Genomic DNA, 23,331 nt, shown 5'->3' with positions numbered 1-23,331 from the left:
CTCCCCTCTCCCATCGCCGTCCCTAGAGGTGGCCGCCGGGAAAGCCTATGCGTCGCCAGTGAAGGGGATGGCGGGGATTTGGCGTTCGGCACCCGTGGCGCGGTTGTCTGTAGGGCCAGTGCACGGCAGCACGATATTTTTCTCCTACGGATGCTCCTCCCGGCGGCGCTCCGTGACATTGCAGGGATGGCGGACTCGGTAGGGGTGTGACCGATCTATGATGCAAGGGCTCAAAGAAGCGGCTCCTGGCACGACGCTAGTGGCGTAGCCTTTGTAGGGAAGAAAACTAGTTCTGCAAGGCTGCGTGTAGGCCTAAAAAGTGATTAACTTCTTTTCTTGAGAAAATAGTGGTCAGATTTTTCTTTGAGGGGTATCAAGCCACATGAAGTGAAATACAAAAAGGATCATGGGGTTGGACCAGCCAAACATGTCGCCCCTGAACAAGAGAATGAGAAAACTCGGCTAATCTATTGGAGTCACCCTCTCTCAATATCATTCACATTCTGCTTTGAATCTGATGCAGCAATGAAACTTTTTATGTGTTCGTAGGGAGTATTTTTTGGGACGGAGGGAGTATTTTGTTTTCAATCAATTTTTTTTAGAAAACAGAGGGGAAAACGTTGTGGGCCGGCGTGCAGTAACGAGCCCGGGCCACACACACGGAGGGGGGAGTGGGCCTACGCAAGATTACCGCTGGCCCACTTTGCTCGATCGAACTAGCTCCAAAAAAACAAAAGCTCGATCGAACCCTAACAAATAGGGGGTCACTCGCAAGACTTCTCTCCCGTCGTCCATCCCTCAACTCCGGCGGCGGCCGCCACCAAGTCAGATCCTCCCTCTCCGGCGGCGGATTTCTCTCTGCGGCGGCCAGTACGGTAGCTATTTTTCATGCCCAGCCCGCGCGGATCTAGTTTATGTGTTGGTTACTTTTCGTTCGTTTTTGTTTGCCCTGCCCCTGCCCCTGCCCCCTGCGTGGCCGTGGGAGTAACTGGTTGGTTGGTAGTACAACTCCTGTCATTCATAGCGGCTTCACACAATCTGTTCGATGCTTTGCTGCATTTATTACACTCAATTCACTGCGAGCATTTATGGCTTTGCCGGAGCCAGCTTTGGGCTGAATTTGTCTAGCACGAGTAGTCAGTCGTCTTCCTGAGATCTTATTGACTCTGATTGAATGCTGCATCCACTGTTTTAGATGTCGAGCAAGAGCAAGAAAGGATCTCCTCTGAGCAGGAAAAGATCTCTTGCCGAGTCTGGCGAAAGTTCCAAGCCAAAAAAGAGTAGGCGGGGCCCCGATCCCTTGGACACCATTAGGTTTCGTCCACTAAAAGATGGACCGATGATTACTGCAGATCTGGTGGAATGTTATACACGTCAGTTTGGTCAGGTGAGCGTTTTCTTTTTATTCTTTATTATCAATATATGTACTATGAATGGACGTTGTAATGCGCTAACGCTTTAATTTTGTAGGATCTTTTCATGAAAGTGAATAAGAAGGAACGCTATATTGATGTGCGGTTTGCCGACAAGGAGTCTGCGGACAGTGTTAAACGAAATTTTCAACTTCCTTGGCAGATGCCTCCTTTCGACATGGTTTTGACAAATACCATTGATGGGTCTCAGATAATTAGTAAGTCCAGTCCCCTGGTTTCTCAATAGATACCACAAGGCTGTTTTAAATGCTGCAGCTAAGATTTGTTAAATTAGAATTCTGCACATGCACTACATCAAATAAGCTTGTCTTTACGCTAACGGCTAAGGGTCTCATACTTTTCAACGGCTAGTTCTGTATTCAATTGCACATGCCTGGTACATCAGAGCTGCTTAGGCCTTGGTGTTAGTCATGTTTTTAGCATAAGAAGAGTGAAGTGATGTGTATCATGCAAAACTGATGTTATCGTTTCCTGGAATCTTTTGTTTTTGTCCTTGCCGCAAACTTTGCTTGAGGCGATAAACAAAATCAAATTTTTAAGCATTCTTCACCTACCGTTTATAATGCACACAAAGAAATTTCACTGGTGACCAAGAATTATTTCGTTGTACATGAAAAAAAATTCAACTTTGTAGTCATAAAAGTAACCAACCTTATAATGTAAAAAAAGAAGAAGCAAATACAACCTTATAGCAGCATCCCCAAAAGAATCTAATAAGCGTGCAGCAAAGTGCTAGTAGCTTATAAAGTTATCTTAGGAAATCAAAATGATCTACATTCCTAACAGTGATTTGACGTTCATGCTCGTACAGGATCAGTACATGATACATATTTGAAAATTTTATAATGCTACTATAGTCGAGCATTAGGCTATTTGCTACATAATTGGCATTTGTCCATGATGATGGTGCATGTATTCCGCAACATGCAGGTCTGATGGTTTTTTTTTCCTTGGTTTAATTTGATTCTGCAATATTTTATCTTGAAGCATGCCACTGTAAAATGTAAATTCAAGTACTTCGAAATATGCCATTGCGTACCATTTTAGAATATTTGCAAGAAATATGTACATATCTGATTTCGTGATTTTCAGAGACAAAAATGCCCTTGACCAACCTTATCAGCTACTCATGATCCCTATCTTTCTCTCTGGTGCGCTCAAAGGATTGTGGTAATGATTAATAAATAATGCTAACACGGTCATGATGTTATGCAGCCCCTGGAGAAGTTAAAATGTACCAGCCTCCCCGTGATCTTGATCATGATAATACACAGGTAGGTACATGGTACCATTTTCTCTCATTCAAAATGGGCATTTTCTATCATTGGCCGAAGCTTTATCTCTGTTTTTGTTTCTCTGCAGCCAAGTGTTCCCCTGTGTTGGAACAACCCACACCCTGTTATATTTGAATTTCCTGAGAAGAAGGATGAAGAGGCTGATGATGCAAGTCCAGCGGCTGATGAGTCAAGTCCAGCGGCTGATTTGCCTCCTCGGGTGCAGAAGCCTAAAAGTACCAAGCCACGTCGTCAGCCTCGGGTGATAGCCAAGTATCCTCCAACTGCTCAGCCACCTCCTCCATCTTCACGCCCTCCCTTCCGTGAACCTAAGTGGCCGACTCCACCTCCACATATTACTGCATGACCTACATTCTGTAGTAGTACTACACCCTACGGGGCAATTATATTTGGATGTAGGCATTCGAGGCATTTGCATTGAATTGACTTCAATGCTAATTTTTGTATTTGGATGTTCATTGACTTAGAAATTAGAATCTAAGGGGAGCAACAACTTCAATTCTTGTTTGGATGGACAAAACGTAGAATTAGAAAGTTTCGCAAATATGCACAATTCTTTGCTGCACATGTTTCAAAATGAAATCCGCACAACATGTGCATCTATTTGAATGATTATATATTACAAAAAGTTACAAAACATGCAAATAATATTGAAAATGTCCACGACATAGAAATGGCCTGACAAATTTGTGTAACAGCAACAATAATGTGGTAGACTTGGCATCAACTTAAGGGCAATTCCAACACGGAACCAAGCCACCCTTGAACGGCCTGTCTGAACCTTTTTTGTCATCCAACATAGTCCCTTGAATGCGTGCGTCTGACTACAGGGGCCACCCGAAACCCTTCCTGCATCTTCCGCTCTAGAAACGAAACCCTTCCTGCATCTTCCGCTCTAGAAACCTCACTGCACAGCCTGTTTGCGGACGTCCGGACTCGTGCCATGTTTGTGTCCCACTCTAGGGGCCCACCCAACACCCTTCCAGTTCCAGCACCTTTCGCTCTAGAAACCTCACCGCACATCCATGCCACTCAAAGCAGATGCAAAGCGGATGCGACCGGACAGTTGCCTACCCGAATTGATGCTGGTTGACAACGCTGGCATTCACACCAATGTGGCGCCCAAAAAACCTACTATGACTGTTGTGCCGCACTGAAGCGGCGTTAGTCTGCTCGCCCTGGCTATTTAAGCAGGTCGACCGCATCAGCCAGCCCCATCTCCTCTCATGTCCTCACACCGAAGCGTCTCCTCTCCTCACACTGTCCCATCTCTTCTCCTCAGACCGTAGCTTGGCCTCTCCTCTCCTCAGCACACCACGATGAGCAAGTCCGGTAGCAGATGGTTCTCGGCACCTCGTTGCACATAGTCTACATGTCGTCATCCTCCACCACTCCGCCGATGAAGTAGGTGTAACACCCTTGTAATTAGCTACAATGAACTCACCCTAATGATGCCTTGTCATCTTATTTTGCTAAGCTTAATTGCCACTTAGTTGGAACTCAACTCAAATTCAAATTCAAATTACAAGTCAATTTTTTTAAACAGTAAATCAAAAGTGGTTGTCATGTAGAAACCAACATCATTTGAACTATTAAAATGACCTTAACTTATTTAAAACAGGGCCAGCATCACTAAATTGAGCCATTTCAATTCAAGCAAATATTTAAACATTTCAAAATAAATTTGAACTGTTTGTGCTAACATAATATATGGCCTAGTAATTATGTGCCAGTTTTCATATGCAACAAAAAATATTGGACGCCGATATCCACCACACGTGTGGCATAATAGGCATTCGCCAACACACCGTGTGTGGCATTGAGCAAGGGGCAGCCCACACGGACCGTGTGTGGGCGAACAGTAGAATTGCTCACACGTGTGGGCGCAGCTACTTCATGCCACACGCCCAACAAGTACTACTCATCCCCACCCCGCACGTATGGCATGAAGCAAAAATGCCCACACGTCCTGGCGCAGCTACATTAGGTACCCACGGGATGATGATTTAGTTGCCATCTGGGATGGCAGATGTAGTTATTCGGGATGGCAAATATGGTTGTAAAAGCATGACAATTCTCTCTGTTTTGGTTAACTATAGTTGCCATGTCTAATTTATGGTAGTTGCCGCATACAATCAAACCATAGTTGTCGTGTGTGAGTAACTACTTGCTACATATGGTCAAACAATAGTTGCCATGTGTGTTTACCTAGTTGCCACGTGTGGTTAATCACAGTTGCCATGTATGTTTATCTGATTGCCACGTACGCGCAACTGCAGTTGCCGTCTAGCAAACGAATCATAGTTGCCATGTGTGTTTACCTAGTTGCCATGTACGCGCAACTGCAGTTGCCATCCAACACATACGACTGTCGTGTGGGTGAAAAACAGTTCGCCCACACACGCGTGGTCTAGGTGGTGGCTGTGTGGGCAGAAACTAGTTCGCCAACACAGCGCAGCTGGCAACCACGTGCTGTGGGGCGTGTGGGCGACCTCTCCAACGCCCACACACCGGCCTTGTCCTACGTGGCATGCGAAAACTGCCTCGGTGTGTCAAGATTCGTGCAAACTTAACTGGACGGTGATCCAGACGTGTGGGCGAGTTGCAATGTTGCCACACGTGTGGGCGTTAATGTTTTTGAAAATATTTGGTACTTGATTAAGTTGCAATACAGAAAAAGTAAGAAACATAAAAAAGGAAAACAGGCACAGTACAGTTGCCGCAGCTGAGGCAACAGTGCAGCCGAGCCGAGCCGAGCCGGTCTTTTCCTCTACCTCTCGCCAGGAGAAGCAGAGGCCATGGCGTGGCGCGCATCCGCGGCCACCCTGGCTCGATGCTCTCCACGCGATGCTACAAGAGCCGGGAGAGGATAATAGCAACATCCCGCACCCCCTGGACAAACCCTAGGTCACTTCCCCCTCTCCCCCGTTCGCTCTCTTCTCCCTGCTCTAAATGTCGTTGTTATCGCCACGGACCCCCCTCGCTTGCGTGTCCATCGAGCTCCCCGGTGTCTAGAATCTTGTCCAGGAGCTCCATCTGCCTCATCTACTCCGTCTACGGGCAGCAGTTCGAGCCCCCTCGCGATACATCGCCCGGATTGAGTCGTCTTCCACCTTCGACCACTGCGACTCCATCACCGATTTCGTCGCCGCTGCAGCTCCTAAGCCACCAACGGCCCCTGTGTGCCTCCGTGGTGAGCTCCGCCATCTTTCCCCTCCGTCTATTTGCTCGTGTGTGCCCCCCCCCCCTAGCTAGCTCCCTCGCCATAGCCGTGAGCTTCCGCCGCCGTGTCTCGTCGCCGCTGCCATTTTAGCTTGCTAGAGCCACTGCCAAGCACGCAGTCGTGCTCCTAGGACTCCCAGCAGGCCGAAGCACCGCAGCCTTGCCTGCGTCCTTCCCGTGCTCTAACCGCCAGCGTTTGCTATCGTTGCCGTCGTTCTGGTCCGCCCTGACACCTGCAACACCCACGGTTTGACCCGGCTCGTTCTCAGGAGCATTTGGGACAAAGCCGCACTTGATTTGGCTCACCTAGCGCATTTCCGGCCGACTCCGGCACGTTGCCGCCGTCGGTTTGGCGGGCCTATAAGGACGTGTTTGGTTGCCCGCATTAGGCCCAGCCTGACACGTGCGGGAAGAAAGTGGCGCATAGCACGAACCTTAAAGCACACTTGGGCCTGGCTCGCTAGAAACGCTCAGATCTGCAATTTCTAGCGAGAAGATGGGAGGGATACGAGGTATGCAGCCTGAACCTTCCCTCTAATTCTGTTCTTCCTAGCCCCTTTCGATCTACACAACGGTGCTTCGATTCGAGGTAAGCTCTACATGAAAAAGATGCACCTCGATGCTACGGTTCCATTCAGACGATTGGTTCGTAGTTTCGTCGGCCGTAAGTTCTTAATTCCGTCTTCCGGTTTGAAGCTATTCTTGACGAATTTTGTCAGATTCATCGCGCACGATCGATCGTTTGAAATTTCCTTTGACCAGCAGCCTAATCTCGCAGTTCCTCACAACATTCATGTTGTAAGTTTTTGGTTTCGACGATCGTAGCTTCATCTCTCTTTGAGCAGCAGTCTACTGCACTGACGCCGCCATGTCGAGCTCCTCTGTCCTCTACTCAGAGTCCTCCTATTCGTCCCTCTCGACGCCGACTCCCCTTGATCTCCTTGCCCACGCCCTACTACACTAGAGTCGTTTACGGCGTCACTCATCTCGGCCTACTCTCTGTCGTCCTCCTACTTGCACTGACGCTGCAATGGCGTGCACTCTGCTTTCTTGTGTCCTCTGCCTCCATGCACACTGCAGTTCGGCGCGCCGCTGACAGGGTCGATCATCTTGGCCTCCTCTCTCTCGCCCTACTACACTGGAGTCATTTCCGGTGTCGATCATCCCGGCCTCCTCTCTCGTCCACTGCACTGACGATACCATGGCGCGGGCACCGCATTCTCCTCCTCTGTCGACTGTCTTTGCGCGAGCACCGCAACTAGTTCGCCGACGGTGTTGCTCGCCGTGCCGCCGACGGGGTCGCTCGTCCACAACTCCATGCTCGTCATGTCGGACACGGCGCCACGGCCACTATCCACCGCAGTCGCCATGGTCCGGCGCACACTGCATTTCTTCTCCCACTTCCTCTGCTATCTCTTAACCCTGTGCGCTAAGTGCAAGTGCTAGCTCTTAATCATACCCCATGCGGGCAACCAAACAACATGTAGTTGCATGTGCCGAGACAATGCAGGCAACCAAACAACGTGCCAAAGTTGATCTCCTAATGCAGGCAGTCCATATGCAGGCAACCAAACAATTCGCAGATGTCGCATATGAGGCTGTTTTTCTAGAGCCAGGTCGAGTGGATATGTGTATGCAACACGGGTACTGTAGGCGACGGCAACCAAACACGCCCTAGGTGAACTAAAATTAGTGGCGGGCACCGTGAGTCACCCGCCACAACTATTTTGGAAAACAAGTTGTGGCAGGTGACAAAAGATGCCTGCCACAGCTACATGGGGAGCATTCCGCCCGCCACAGGTAAACCATTGTAAATCTGACCTCGTGATGAAACCTAATAGCGGCAGGCTACCCTCCACCACTTCTTCTGTCAACAGTGACGGGCAATTTGTTCGCCCCGCCACAGCTAAATTGCGGCAACCTCCATTCGGGAAGATACATGAGGTCATCTTAGCAGTGGCGGTTTCTTGGTACCGCCCGCCACAGCTTCTTGCCATTCGCGTGGCAGGCGTTAAGCCGCGCCCATCACTCCTACATCCATGAGGCTGGCGGTTTAATTTTCGCCCAAAAACCGTTCACTCCCAAAACTTGCCATTTTCCTTGTGTCGTCTCTTCTCCCCTCAAATCTCGTCTGAGTCGCCGCCGCGCTCCTTGACGCCGTGCCCCTCCTCGCGCCACCGCGGGCATGGGCTCCTCCTCCAACACCAGAGGAGGCATCTTATCGCCGCCGCCACCGCCACCGTCGAGCTCCACCCCGTCGGCTAGCCGTGCGGCCATGTCGCCCTTCCCCGCCAATATCGGAGACCTTGGGCCACCTTTGAATGCCAAGCGCCCCACCCCTCCTGTATGCATGGTCAGATTGGTGTTTAGGGTAAATACTAGTAGGTTCAAAATACATGCCAATGTTTCTTAGTGTTATTTTGTATGACGGCAAGATCTGTTGTAGTATCATCAGATCTATGTTTAGGTAAGTACTAGTAGTTTAGAAATACATGCCAAATTTCTTGCCTAGGAACCCTTCTAGTGTGGTTGACTTATAGTTACAGGTTATGACATGAGTGCCAATGTTTTTGTGAAACGTCGATTCATTTCCGTGCCGAATTTCTGGCACTTGCTATGTCCTCTTGTTAGCAAAGGCCATGTCAATATTTTCTTTAATTTTTTGCATAGGATCCCTTCTAGTGTGGCTGGCTTATAGTTGCAGGTTATGACATGAGTGCCAATGTTTTCGCGAAACGTCGATTCATTTCCATTTCGCCGAATTTCTGGCACTCGCTATGTCCTCTTGTGAGCAAAGGTCATGTCGAATTTTTCTTTAATATTTTGTGTAGGAACCCTTCTAGTGTGGTTGGTTTATAGTTGCTGGTTGTGATATGAGTGCCAATGTTTTCACAAAACGTTGATTCATTTCTGTTTTGCCGAATTTCTGGCACTCGCTATGTCCTCTTTTTAGCAAAAGTCATGTCGATTTTTTCTTTAATTTTTGGTTTTTTATGATTTTGACTCATAATTGCCACACTAAATGTATTGCGAAGAACCATCTTATATGGACCCCTCAGCTCAGCATCGTAAAAAGGGTAGAAAGAGAAAGAAGAAATCAGCTAATGAACCTACCACCAGTAAAGACCACAAGAAAATGCGGTGAATGTTCCTACTAGTTCGCGCGTATGGCAAATGTTTATGCCCGGTGAACCAATGTTACCAAAACACAAGTTGAGTACACTAAGCATTGAAATTCAGCTTCTATAGTAGTATCTAGGTCCAGAAAAGGGTGAGATGTATTATACCGCCAATGTCATAGACTGTCTTGGATTTGTCAACCCGTTCCATGCTGATAAAATATATCACGGGTTTGATAGTGTGGTCAACGGCAATATTTTCTACCTGGACATAGTCAATCCGTCTTTAATGAGGCTTTGGTCGCTATGGCATGCTACAAATCCATTACTCCGGAATGAAGAAGTTGCCTTCCTTGATCCGTACACTGGTGCGCGTCGGTCCTAAACAAACGGTTTTTAACCCCTTTCCGCGACGGCATTTGGATCCGTCGCCAAGTGAGTGTGGGCGATAGGGGGGTCCTTCCCACACGACCCAGAAACCGTCGGGGATAGGGAGCCTTGATATGCATACAGTTGTCCCTATATAACCGTTTCCGATATCTCGAATATCCCAAACACTTCATCCTTGCTACTCGTTTGTGCTCGCATTGCCATCGCAGTCGGAGTTTTGTGGTTCTGCCTAAAACCAGGTAGATTCTAGGCACGGGAGCTTTCCAGGAAGATTCCAGGCGCGGGAGATTTACGATGCCTGGCACATCACAAACAGTTCATGATTATAAACCATGTACGATAGGTAGACAATCACACACATTTAGTTTTCCCGCACCATATGTGATAGTGTCTGACATCACACACACTTTGCGAACGGCAACTGTGTGCATGCTTGCACACGTTTCCTCTCTGTGAACCGTCTCGGATTATGGTGTATATCGCAAACATTTGTGTTTTACCAACCGTGTGTGCCGTAATGACCTGCACAATGTAATTTTGCCCTAATTTAATTGCTGCTATTTAAAATTGTACCTAATTTAAACTTGAAAGTAGGCTATAGCTTTATTCATACCCATCAGGTTCAAACAACCAATGCATTATTCGATTCACAGGTACATATGTTTAAGAATTACAGAAGCACCAAATAAAGAATGATGTACCAGGGTTCTATACTTGTACTATTACAGATGGTAAAGAAAGAGGCGACAAACATTCCAGTTGCTGAACAAGGTGAAGTGGAATGGCCCTATTGTGCTCTCCTGGATGCAGAAGGCATGTAGGACTCTAGTCCAACCCCTTGTGATGGCCGGCAACCAATCATGTGGTTTGAGAGGTAATCTTGAGTAAACTGCTTCAGGATCCACTGCAAAAGAAAAAAGAATCAGATATTGTCATCTAACACAACTCATTACGGGCAGTAAAAAGAAGGCTACATGGTTCTTACTTACCATCCCGCAGTTCACTGTTGTCTTGCATAAAGTGTAAACAAATAGTTCGATTGACATCTTTTGACCCATTTTAGTAACAATCTTTATCAATTTCCTCACTTGATGCTGGTTCATGAATATCTCATTGCCCCATACGCAGAAAGGGTCGAAGTGTGGACCTTTGGCAATGATATATGTACCTAAAAGCACCAAGTTAATATTAGAAGCTAAACAACAATTGAAAAATGATGTAGTACAACACTTCATCCATCTCATTATATAAGATTTTATTACATGTATATCTAGACATCATCAGAACATTAAGGGAACACTCTTCCTTGTTGCTATGTAGCCTGGGATTGTATATTTAGTCATTCAGTACAATGCATGTTGCTAAATAACAATTGAAAAATGAAAAGACATGTTAACTGCAATATCCTTAACAACAACCAAATATCGTAATTCATAGTGGTATTGTTGAAACTGTTATTGATGAAATTGAACTGCACAACAAATAGTTGCACATATAGAGCATCACATTGTGAAGAACTAAAATAAACAAGTCATAAGGACATCTCTAGGCGATCCTTAAAAAGTTAAAGGACTAAAAACCTTAGTGGATATATATATATACTCCAGCAATTTTTGGCCTTTTCTAGTCGATCCCCTAAACTTAAGGTTGTAAACTTCAATTTGATCAAGTTCAAAGCAGGTTCAACCGAAAGTAGCATGCATTCAAACATAAACATAGATAGTTTTGCATAACCGAACATAGAATATAAATTTAAACTAAGCTAAACTACTTTTGGTCGAAGTAGAGGTCGAGCCAATCCTTCCTTGTCATGTACGGTGTGCCGCGAGCCGGGTCCGGGACAGTACCGTCATCGGGGTCATTGGGGAAGGCACTCCTCCACTCGTCGACGTCGATCTCCTCGTCCTCGGGGCCCATCTTGACGCCCTCCAAGCTGCCGCCGCCGCCTTCGACCTCGTCATCAGAGGAGAGCGTGATAACCTCGCCGCCCTTCGTGCCGCCGTCCTCGCCGCCTTCGACTTCGTCATCGGAGGAGAGCACGATAACCTCGCCTCCCTCCGCGCCGGCAAAGATCGCCCGCTCCGCCTCCATGAGCTCCGGGTGCTGCCGGCGAAGCTCTTGCATGTAGGCCTGGTTGGCGGCCTCGGCCTTGAGACGCTCCCACGCCTCGCGGTCCTCCCGCGCCATAGCCGAGCTCACCACCCCTGGCTCCGACGAAACGAGGTGGACCGGACGTGTGCCGAAGGGGAAATCGAGCCTAGCCGCCGCGCCGTGGTAGCGGACCTGCCAGCGGTCGTACTCCATGGCCGCGAGCTCGGCTGTGTGGAAGCTACTGAGCCACCGGCGGGTGTGGGTCTCCCGATCTGTAATCTCGGCAACCCACATCCCCCACCGCCGCTACCGAACCCCGTGGTAGGACTTCGTCGGCTGCCGGGTCTGGGGGAGGACGGGGAAGTCCTTGAACCGGCGTAGGGGCGTGGCGGCGGGCGGACCGGGGGACCGGCGATGGCGGATCGGGCCCGTGGAGGACGACGGGAACACCTCGGCGACCACCTCGCCGGCGTCAGGCGAAAAGGCCGCGATAAACCTCTTTTTGGCCATTGGCTACTCGAGCTCCCCGGCACACAGGCTGAGGATGGAGGCGCCGGCGAGGGCGGCGACCTAACAATGGTTTCAAGGGTTGTGTGTGTCTGTGTGAGCGGAGGTTGTGTTTGAGGAAATACCGTGGCAACTAAAAATTTTACTAGGCGGGAGTAACAAGGCGGGGCTACTGAAAATTTGGATCAAGGGCGAGAAAATATTTTTGAGATTGCGAGGGATGCAGAGGCGGGAGTAAAATGTCGGGGCTACTGAAAATTTGAATCAAGGGACTGAAGCAGAGCGGGAGTAACAGACATCGCACACGGTCCGCACATACTAATCGTGTGCTATCAAACATTAAAACCTTCCAGGCGGTAGATATTTTCGAGATTGCGAGGGATGCAGAGGCGGGAGTTTTGGGGGAGCGAGCTAGTGTGCTTGACACGCCGGTTGTGGACTGTAGCTACGCACCTTCTCGCGTAAGCCATAGGTGTACTATACACCGATGGTGCTCCAAGATATTTTGTACTACATCTCACACGGTTGGTGAGAATAAAATGTGTGGGATCTACTTGATTTGAATTACAAAATGGGGTCACAGCGGCAATGGACGGTGTTTGAATTGCTAGACCTTCTATCTGCAGTGAACATGCAACTGTATGTGTGTCGTAAAAGAATTGGAATTATTCAGGGTTCGTTTGGACATTTCATACATTAAACTGGTTTTCTAGCCATTTCAGGGGCACAATTCAAAATTCAAGTACATGCACATGCTCCGGTGCATACAAATTGGTTGAAAAATCAAATCTGTGTCCTTCAGTGCATGCTTAGGTCCCATGGAAGAAATGGGAATGAATTTTTCGGGGTTCGTTTGGCCTTTTTTATACATTAATTGGGTTTTCTAGGCATTTTATGTGCATAATTCAAATTTGAACTACAAGCACATGCTCCAATGCACTAAAGTTGGTTGAAAAATCACATGTGTGTCCTTGGGTAAATTTCTAGGTCCCATGCAAGAGATGGGAATGAATTTCAAACACCAGGGCACTGTTGATTGCCGGCAAAACATTGAGATACCTGGTTTTTAAATTCTAGTAAATCCAAAACTCATTTGAAATTCATGAAACTGGGCATGCTATCATGGAGCAGCATCAACATGCCATGGTGAAAATTTTGTCCCAGTTGGGGCAGGTTTGGGTATAAGCTTCTCACAAACCAGAGCTTCTCACAACAACCATGATGGTTTCGATAGGGAACGTACCACCTTTGGTGACGGGACGATATCCGTTGCCTCTTATTACTTTCAAATTTTTTCTAGTGTCAACATAGAACAACAGGAGTGTTGTGTTCAATCTTGGAATTTTTCGGGGTTCGTTTGGCCTTTTTTATACATTAACTGGGTTTTCTAGGCATTTTATGTGCATAATTCAAATTTGAACTACAAGCACATGCTCCAATGCACTAAAGTTGGTTGAAAAATCACATGTGTGTCCTTGGGTGAATTTCTAGGTCCCATGCAAGAGATGGGAATGAAATTCAAACACCAGGGAACTGTTGATTGCCGGCAAAATGTTGAGATGCCTGGTTTTTAAATTCTAGTAAATCCAAAACTCGTATGAAATTCATGAAACTTGGCATGCTATCATGGAGCGGCATCAACATGCCATGCTAAAAAATTTGTCCCATTTGGGGCAGGTTCGGGTATAAGCTTCTCACAAACCAGAGCTTCTCACAACAAGCATGATGGTTTCGATAGGGAACGTCCCACCTTTGGGGACGGAACAATATCAATTGCCTCTTATTGCTTTCAATTTTTTTCTGTTGTCAACATAGAACAACAGGAGTGTTGTGTCAATTTTTGTGATTTTTCGGGGTTTGTTTGGACATTTTTATGCATTAACTGGGTTTTCTAGGCATTTTATGTGCATAATTCAAATTTGAACTACAAGCACATGCTCCAATGCACTAAGGTTGGTTGAAAAATCTAATATGTGCCCTTGGGTGAATTTCTAGGTCCCATGCAAGAGATGGGAATGAAATTCAAACACCAGGGCACTGTTGATTGCCGGCAAAACGTTGAGATGCCTGGTTTTTAAATTCTAGTAAATCCAAAACTCGTCTGAAATTCATGAAACTTGGCATGCTATTATGGAGCGGCATCAACATACCATGTTAAATTTTTTGTCCCATTTGGGGCAGGTTCGGGTATATCTTCTGACAAACCAGAGCTTCTCACAACAAGCATGATGGTTTCGGTAGGGAACGTCCCACCTTTGGGGACGAAACGATATCCATTGCCTCTTATTGCTTTCAAAAATTTTCTCGTGTCAACATAGAACAACAGGAGTGTTGTGTCAATATTTGTGATTTTCCAGGGTTCTTTTGGACATTTTTATGCATTAACCGAGTTTTCAATGCATTTATGTGCATAATTCAAATTTGAACTACATGCACATGCTCTAGTGCATATAAATTGGTTGAAAAATCAAATCTGTTTCCTTGGGTGCATGCTTAGGTCCCATGCAAGAAATGGGAATGAATTTCAAACACCAGGGCACCGTTGATTGCCGACAAAACATTGAGATGCCTCATTTTTAAATTCTAGTAAATCCAAAACTCGTCTGAAATTCATGAAACTTGGCATGCTTTCAAGGAGCGGCATCAACATGCCGTGGTAAATTTTTTGTCCCGTTTGGGGCAGGTTTGGGTATATGCTTCTCACAAACAGAGCTTCTCACAACAAGCATCATGCTTTCGGTAGGGAACGTCCCACCTTTGGGGACGAAACGATATCCACTACCTCTTATTGCTTCCAAATTTTTTCTCGTGTCAGCATAGAACAACAGGAGTGTTGTGTCAATATTTGTGATTTTCCAGGGTTCTTTTGGACATTTTTATGCATTAACTGAGTTTTCAATGCATTTATGTGCATAATTCAAATTTGAATTACATGCACATGCTCTAGTGCATATAAATTGGTTGAAAAATCAAATCTGTGTCCTTGGGTGCATGCTTAGGTCCCATGCAAGAAATGAGAATGAATTTCAAACACCAGGGCACCGTTGATTGCCGACAAAACATTGAGATGCCAGGTTTTTAAATTCTAGTAAATCCAAAACTCGTCTGAAATTCATGAAACTTGGCATGCTATCATGGAATGGCACCCGACATGATGTGGTATTTTTCGTGTCCATTTTGAGAGAAGGCGCACTCGAATAATGACAGCCAACAAAGGAATTTTGAAAAAATAGCTGCCACTTTAATATCTCAAACGTTTGTATAATTCAAAACGTGTGCGTTCTTTTAACCATTCACATGACGCCACGTGTCTTGGTTTTAATGGCTGTAGGAGGTGCCGTGCAGACAGCTGCTTGACCTTTACTAAACGGGAGGCATGCGAGCGCAGTCCGGTGCACAGGCTGACCGAGAGGCATGCAAGCTGCCCTCCAATGCGCAGGCTCACTGGGAAGCATGCGAGCTGTACGCTGCGTAGGCTCACTGGGAAGCGAGGCCTTTGACTTCCATGGCCGCCCACCTTCCTCTCCATTAATGGCGCCCGAGCCGCTGTTTAATACAGGCGGCCTTACTGTTTGCCTCCCATTCTCCTCCCCCCGCAGACCTCCACCGCCATGGCGCAGAATGATCATCTGCCACTAGTCTTCAAGTTTGGTGAAGTCGACTCTGAGCCGGAGGAGATAGAAAATAAGGAGGACTGGGGCCTCATGGACATGGCCCAGAGTGAGCTGGCCGTGGCGGTTGCTGCCCCCGCTCCCGTCCCAGCTCCCATCCCCGCGCCCGCGCCAGCAACCATCCCCGTAGCATTGACGGGCTGGTCGGCGAGCACTATCGCAGAGCTGGAAGCCGCGGGCGTCAGTGAGGTCTCCGCGGTCCCGCGCGAGCTCGTGTACATGCCAGCGCTAGTGCCCGTGCCCGTGCGCGCCCCTCCACCCACCGTGGCACCGGCCCCCGTGCGTTTGGTTGCACCTGCCGCGCCCGTGCGCGCCCCTCCACCCACCGCGGCGCCGGTCCCCATGCGTTTGGCTGCACCCGCCGCGCCCGTGCCCGTGCCTGTGCGCACCCCCCCTCAGTGGCATGGGATGCTGCCATCGAACACTACCTCTCAGCGGCGCCAGTTGCCGTCCTCCCGCGCCCTGCTCGTCGATCGTGCGACGACATGATGTTTGATTTACAAGTGAAGAACATTTTGTGCTGCCTTGAAGACTTCAACAACGGCGTCCCGGAGGACGACAACGACAACGACGGCGCGGCACGCCGCCTCCGCCGCCGCCGGAAATAGTTTTTTTGGGGTTTAATACTGTATCTCGAATTCTCGATCATATGAATATAAATTCGCAGTGTGACTGAATGAAAGATATGGTTTGAACGAACTTGCGTTTTTCTCTCTTAATGTACAGACTTATCAAATGATTTTCTTTTAAAAAAATGTCAATAGTTTTTAAATATAAAACACTCATCGCAAACGTTTTAGTTAGAACACCCGTATGCAAATCGACAGCTTCCCCAGGAAGCCAAGGGAAAATGTGCCGAGCAGGATTTCTGCATCCCTTCAACGCAAATGGTTGTTTTGCATGACCCATGTGCAACCACATACAAACAATTGGGTAAGATTTGCATACTTGTCATTTTGGGTATGTCCCATTTCTCAAACTGGAAAGATTGACATTTGTTTATCTAGTAACATTGCTATTTGTCAACCTTGTAACACTGCGATTTGTCAAAATATGCAGCTACAAATCACTAGCACTATCTAATTTTTGCAACTAAAATCACTAGCACTGTTCATATAGACACCACTAGCAGGCGTGAGTTCATGGATGCATATGCAAATGTACCATTGATTACACACAACAAGTCATCAACCCACAACGGCAACGAGGATACATGTTGGATTATCGATCATTTCCAACAAAACATTCTAGTAAAGTTTTTCTCACACAACAAATAACAAAGCGATGAAATGAACTTCAGCTCAACCACTCATCGGCGTTGGAAACGCTTGCTTTGAACCAGAAGTGATTCTCTGGGAAGGGTTAGCTACTATCAATCTCGAGACCAACGCAGGACTGATCATCGAGGCTGAAGCGGCCTATGTCAGGACCCATATTGGGACAGTAGGGAAGCATAGTAATGTCCGAGGTATAGATACAGTTGCTTCTCATAAATGGTAGTAACGTTGTGTCAACATCAGCTGGATCACCTTCCACCATCATTGGATAGTTTTGTCCAAGGAAGAGCGAGTTTCCTCCAAGACTTGCAATACTGAACCAGGGAGAAGGTGTTGGCGCTAGTACACTAGTATCCATCCCGAATACCCTGCAACGGATGTTGGAATAGGTCCGGAGAGTGCGACCATATGAGACAACACCTACTTCCTTAGTAACATCAGCAGTGCCCCGTATACAGACAAGAAGAGGTGATCCATCGGAATAAGTTTCCAGGCGCCACTGAGTATATGGGTCCTGCTCGTCCTCATGCTCTTGAATAAAATTTTCAAGTATAGGTGGTGGAATGTTCACAGGACCTTGGAAACACAAGAAGGTTAATTAGTAAAGGGAAACTAGCTAACCCGCATGCATGTGGATGAAACAATTATAATTACGGTGGAAGACAAACGTACCGAAATCATAAGGATTCCATGCAAAAATAGTGCCACGAGTGGTGGCAGCAAACACAAGACCCTCGTATTGAATTTCATCACAGTACTCATCCGTGTATAGAAACTGATTTTTGAGCAATATCCATCGAGTCGAACCATGAAGGGCGGCAACAAGCTTGTCGAAGATAGCGACAACATAAGCATTCCTATAACCCCAAGAGGGGTTGGGAACTCGACAAATTGCTATCTTTCATAGACGACAGTCAGCATGATCATATTTGAACTGACGTAGAATACCGGTGTACTCAACCTCTGGGCAGTCGTCTGAGATTTTTTGAAGTGGAACCTGGTGATGAGTGTACACATTCACAAGTTCCCATTCGCAGTTGTACCCAATATAAACAACCCAATCTCCATTTGCGCCTGCCCAAGCCTTGCCCTCAAGCGATGGCATCTTAACATCATATGTATCATTATCAAGCAGCATCAACTTACACAAGGCGAGGCTTCCCTCGTCCCCGCGCCAGTCAACAGGGTCATGGCAAAGAAGATAGGGGAGATCAAACCGCTCCTGGACCCTTGGGTTCCTTGTAATGATGTTATTAGTTGAGTCGAGAATGGTCTTGAACGAACCTGCCATGCTAGCTGAGGTGATGACGTTGCACCGATCAATGAGTTCCTCCACCGCGTCATCATTCTGATCGGGGCAAGAATAACAGGGTCATTTCCGGCTTGTTCCCTCCATGGAGAAGACGATCAAACAATGGCAGAAGGAAGGGTGAAGGCAAATGGAGGAGGGAGGAAGAGCTAGCGTGCGACAGCAGCTCCAAATCGAGAGGGAAAGGCGAAGAGTCGGTGGACGGTTGCCACGGTACACGAAGAGGCGCCTGGGGAGCAAACGGTTGCTACAGAGGTCACACACTAATGACAAGGGCCGAGTGAACCGCATGCAATCCCATCGCACAACACACACGTCTTGTTAAGTTGAACCATTTCTGTTCTCTTGTGTCAACGCAAACAACTCATCTGAGTGAACCGCATGCCGTATATCGCACACACCTTGATCTGGCTGACCGTTTCTTTTGTGTTGCCTAATCACAAACAGTTCATCCGAGTGAACCGTATGCTGTGTATCACACACGCCTTCATCTGGCTGCCCGTTTCTTTTGTTCCTCCTCACCGCAAATAGTTAATTGAACTGAACCGTATGCCCTTCATCGCACACGCAACTAAAATCTGAACCGTGTTTGATGCATCCTCCATCGCAAACATTTTCACCTTTTTTGATGGTTTTCATACACCACCATTTGCGATTATTACATCGCATACAGTTTCTCGAAGGGTCTCTGATCGTAGTTTTGCGTTAGCAGCATCCTGCCGTAGTGGTATATCATGCATTGTGGCAATATTGATTCTGATAAAGGCCAGTGTCTTATCTTGAATTACCTCCACAGGAACATTCTTCATAGTCCTCGGCACAAGCACAACTTTATCGTGCCTTACTTCGAAACGTAAGTTCATTCCTTTATGCTTCCAGATATATGCCTTCCTATTTCGATATCAATCTCATTCCTGTTACATTGTTGAATTGTTTTTTAAGTGAATCTAGTGCCACCCCTAGTTGGTTTTGGACTATTCACGACAAACGTGGTTGAGAGACTAATGTGTATGTGAGATTCACAGGAGAACACAGGTAGAAGTCCCTATTGATTTGGTTTACCCATCGAAGATGACCCCTAAAAATGTATAAAGACAGTGAAGACAATGGTAGTTCGCGAAGGCATTTGTGTCGAAGATAATGACACATGAAGATATTCTTTTGAAGACAATGGAGCACGAAGACATAGTTGTTTCGTAGTTTCATTTTCTTCTTTCTTGAGTCAAAGGAACCATCGAACTGTCAAGTGGGGTCCAAGTGAACAAAGTCAGAAACTGACGTGATGCTCAACCGAAAATCCTATGTCTTCGAGCAAACACAATGAGAGAAAATCTTATCCAGAGTTGGATGAGTCATCTTTACTTGTAGCCCAATTCAAGATGCCGCGTGTGTTTGAAATCCGACCGTTGGACATGTGTCGATTCCTTAATGACCCAGGGTCATTTCGGACATATCATGCCGGGTTGCCTCCTGGCTATAAATAGCCTACGCCCTCCACCATAAATTGGTGGCTGCTCAGAGTTAGTGCACGACTTTTGTCATTTGAGAGAAATCCACCTCCGAAGCGTTTGAGAGAGAGAATCCTTGCGAGGACAAAACCCAAAAACACCCAGAGCCCAAAGAGTGTGTGGCATCACTAAAGTCTTTTTGTCCGTGTGATCTGAAGACTTATTACACTTGAAGACTGTGATCTTCAAGTCAGTTACGCGTCGCATTCTGAGGATCCGAGAGTCATTGTGGATCGCCGGTGAACGAAGTCTATGAAGGTTTGGAAGTCTACCTTGAAGACTTACCCGACTGATTGGGCGAGGACTAAGTGACCTTAGCCCAAGGGGAATAAGGTGAAGACGTGGTCTTCTGAGTTCAATCTCAGCCTCCCTAACCAGACGTATAATTGTCACAACAACTGGAATTGGTCTACCAAATCCGTGTCTTCATCAAGCAACTGGTTCTATCACTTCATCCCTTACTCACTGTTTTGCTTAGTGAAGTCATTGCTTGCCTGTTCTCATTGACTTCAGTGTTTGAAGACATTCACCCCTGATTGCGTATTTGGCTTCATACCGTCTTCCCATTCTAATCTGTTCTACCTAGCTGCTATTTGTCTTCGTGCGTATTCTGTACTGTCTCTTTGATTATGGCATGACTAGTGTAGTTTATCTTCCGTTGCGTCCTATATGGGTGTTATTTGATTGTTTGTCTTCGAAGATTTGCTTCTTTCGAAGACTTCCATAAAAAACGCCGATTCACCCCCCTCGAGTCGATAACTAGCACTTTCAATTGGTATCAGATCAAGGTGCTCCCTTGTTATGTGTGATTCGGTTTAACCGCCTGAAATTTTAGCTATGTGGACTGCAGGGATAATCAAGGTCTCCGTTGCGTGCCTGTTCTTTGATGGCACTAATTAGTGAAGGAAATATGCCCTAGAGGCAACGATAAAGTTGTTATTTTATATTTCCTTATTCATGATAAAGGTTTATTACTAATGCTAGAATTGTATTGATCGGAAACTTAAATACATGTGTGAATACATAAATAAATACCATGTCCCTAGTAAGCCTACTAGACTAGCTCGTTGATCAAAGATGGTCAAGGTTTCCAAACCATGGCCATGTGTTATCATTTGATAATGGGATCACATCATTAGGAGAATGATGTGATGGACAAGACCCATCCGTTAGCTTAGCATATGAGTGTTCAGCTTATTGCTACTGCTTTCTTGAATTTCAAATACATGTTCCTTCGACCATGAGATCATTCAACTCCCGGATACTAGAGGAATACCTTGTGCGCTATCAACCATCACAACGTAACTTGGTGATTATAAATATCTCTACAGATATATCCGAAGGTGTTTGTTGAGTTTGCATGGATCGAGATTGGGATTTGTCACTCCGAGTATCAGAGAGGTATCTCTGGGCCATCTCGGTAATACACATCATAATAAGCTTGTAAGAAAAATGAATAAGGAGTTAGTTACGAGATGATGTATTACAGAACGAGTAAAGAGACTTGCCGGTAACGAGATTGAAATAGGTATGAAGATACCAACGATCGAATCTCCGGCAAGTAACATACCGACAAACAAAGGGAATTACGTATGTTGTCATAACAGTTCGACCGATAATGATCTTCGTAGAATATGTAGGAACCAATATGGGAATCTAGGTTCCGCTATTGGTTATTGACCGGAGATGTGCTTCGGTCATGTCTACATAGTTCTCGAACCCGTAAGGTCAGCACGCTTAACATTCGTTGATGATAGTGTTATATGAGTTATACGATTTGGTGACCAAATGTTGTTCGGAGTCCCAGATGAGATCACGGACATGATGAGGAGCTCCGAAATGGTTCGGAGGTAAAGATTGATATATAGGACGATGCTATTCGGACACCAGAAAGGTTTTGGAGTGAACCGGGTATTCATCGAACCACCGCAAGGGGTTCCGGGAGGCTCCGGGAGGTCTATGGGCCTAATGGTCCAAGGGGAGGCACACACCAGTGATACGTCTCCGTCGTATCTACTTTTCCAAACACTTTTGCCCTTGTTTTGGACTCTAACTTGCATGATTTGAATGGAACTAACCCGGACTGATGCTGTTTTCAGCAGAATTGCCATGGTGTTATCTTTGTGCAGAAACAAACGTTCTCGGAATGACCTGAAACTCCACGGAGATTATTTTTGGAAATAATAAAAAATACTGGCGAAAGAATCAAGACCAGGGGGCCCACACCCTATCCACGAGGGTGGGAGGCACGCCTGCCCCCCCGGGCGCGCCCCCCTGCCTCGTGGGGCCCCTGGTGCTCGACCGACCACAACTCCAACTCCATATATTCATGATCGGGGAGAAAAAAATCAGAGAGAAGGATTCATCGCATTTTACGATACGGAGCCACCGCCAAGCCCTAAACTCTCTCGGGAGGGCTGATCTGGAGTCCGTTTGGGGCTCCGGAGAGGGGAATCCGTCGCCATCGTCATCATCAACCATCCTCCATCACCAATTTCATGATGCTCACCACCGTGCGTGAGTAATTCCATCGTAGGCTTGCTGGACGGTAATGGGTTGGATGAGATCTATCATGTAATCGAGTTAGTTTTGTTAGGGTTTGATCCCTAGTATCCACTATGTTCTGAGATTGATGTTGCTATCACTTTGTTATGCTTAATGCTTGTCACTAGGGCCCGAGTGCCATGATTTCAGATCTGAACCTATTATGTTTTCATGAATATATGTGAGTTCTTGATCCTATCATGCAAGTCTATAGTCACCTACTATGTGTTATGATCCGGCAACCCCGAAGTGACAATAATCGGGACCACTCCCGGTGATGACCATAATTTGAGGAGTTCATGTATTCACTATGTGTTAATGCTTTGTTCCGGTACTCTATTAAAAGGAGGCCTTAATATCCCTTAGTTTCCAATAGGACCCCGCTGCCACGGGAGGGTAGGACAAAAGATGTCATGCAAGTTCTTTTCCATAAGCACGTATGACTATATTCGGAATACATGCCTACATTACATTGATGAATTGGAGCTAGTTCTGTGTCACCCTATGTTATAACTGTTATATGATGAACCGCATCCGACATAATTATCCATCACCGATCCAATGCCTACGAGCTTTTCACATACTGTTCTTTGCTTATTTACTTTTCCGTTGCCACTGTTACAATTGCTACAATACTGTTACTTTTACCATTGCCACCGTTACCGTTACTCTCATACTACTTTGCTACTAAATACTTTGCTGCAAATATTAAGTTATCCAGGTGTGGTTGAATTGACAACTCAACTGCTAATACTTGAGAATATTCTTTGGCTCCCCTTGTGTTGAATCAATAAATTTTGGTTGAATACTCTACCCTCGAAAACTATTGCGATCCCCTATACTTGTGGGCTATCAAGACTATTTTCTGGCGCCGTTGCTGGGGAGCATAGCTCTATTCTTTGAGTCACTTGGGATTTATATCTGCTGGTCACTATGAGGAACTTGAAAGACGAGAAAACCAAAAT

General features: G+C 46.4%; 1 protein-coding gene across 2 annotated transcripts; it reads left to right on the top strand.

Annotated features, from left to right (window-relative positions):
* The first annotated feature begins 748 nt into the window (after positions 1-748).
* LOC125555435 (uncharacterized) lies at positions 749-3,281 on the top strand. 2 transcript variants are annotated; one of them, XM_087522475.1, is made up of 5 exons: positions 749-870; positions 1,196-1,387; positions 1,471-1,630; positions 2,649-2,707; positions 2,796-3,281. In XM_087522475.1, exons 2-5 carry the CDS (start codon positions 1,196-1,198, stop codon positions 3,072-3,074), a joined length of 690 nt encoding a protein of 229 aa, XP_087378601.1. In that variant the 5' UTR covers positions 749-870; the 3' UTR covers positions 3,075-3,281. The 2 variants fall into 2 exon arrangements, with proteins under 2 accessions (XP_087378601.1, XP_048574351.2); XM_048718394.2 differs by having other exon boundaries at positions 749-875.
* The last annotated feature ends 20,050 nt before the right edge of the window (positions 3,282-23,331 follow it).

Source organism: Triticum urartu, chromosome 5A, assembly GCF_056163025.1.
Source record: "Triticum urartu cultivar PI428250 chromosome 5A, HENAU_Tu73, whole genome shotgun sequence".
NCBI classification, from domain to species: Eukaryota; Viridiplantae; Streptophyta; class Magnoliopsida; order Poales; family Poaceae; genus Triticum; species Triticum urartu.
This window is presented reverse-complemented; position numbering and strand designations above follow the sequence as displayed.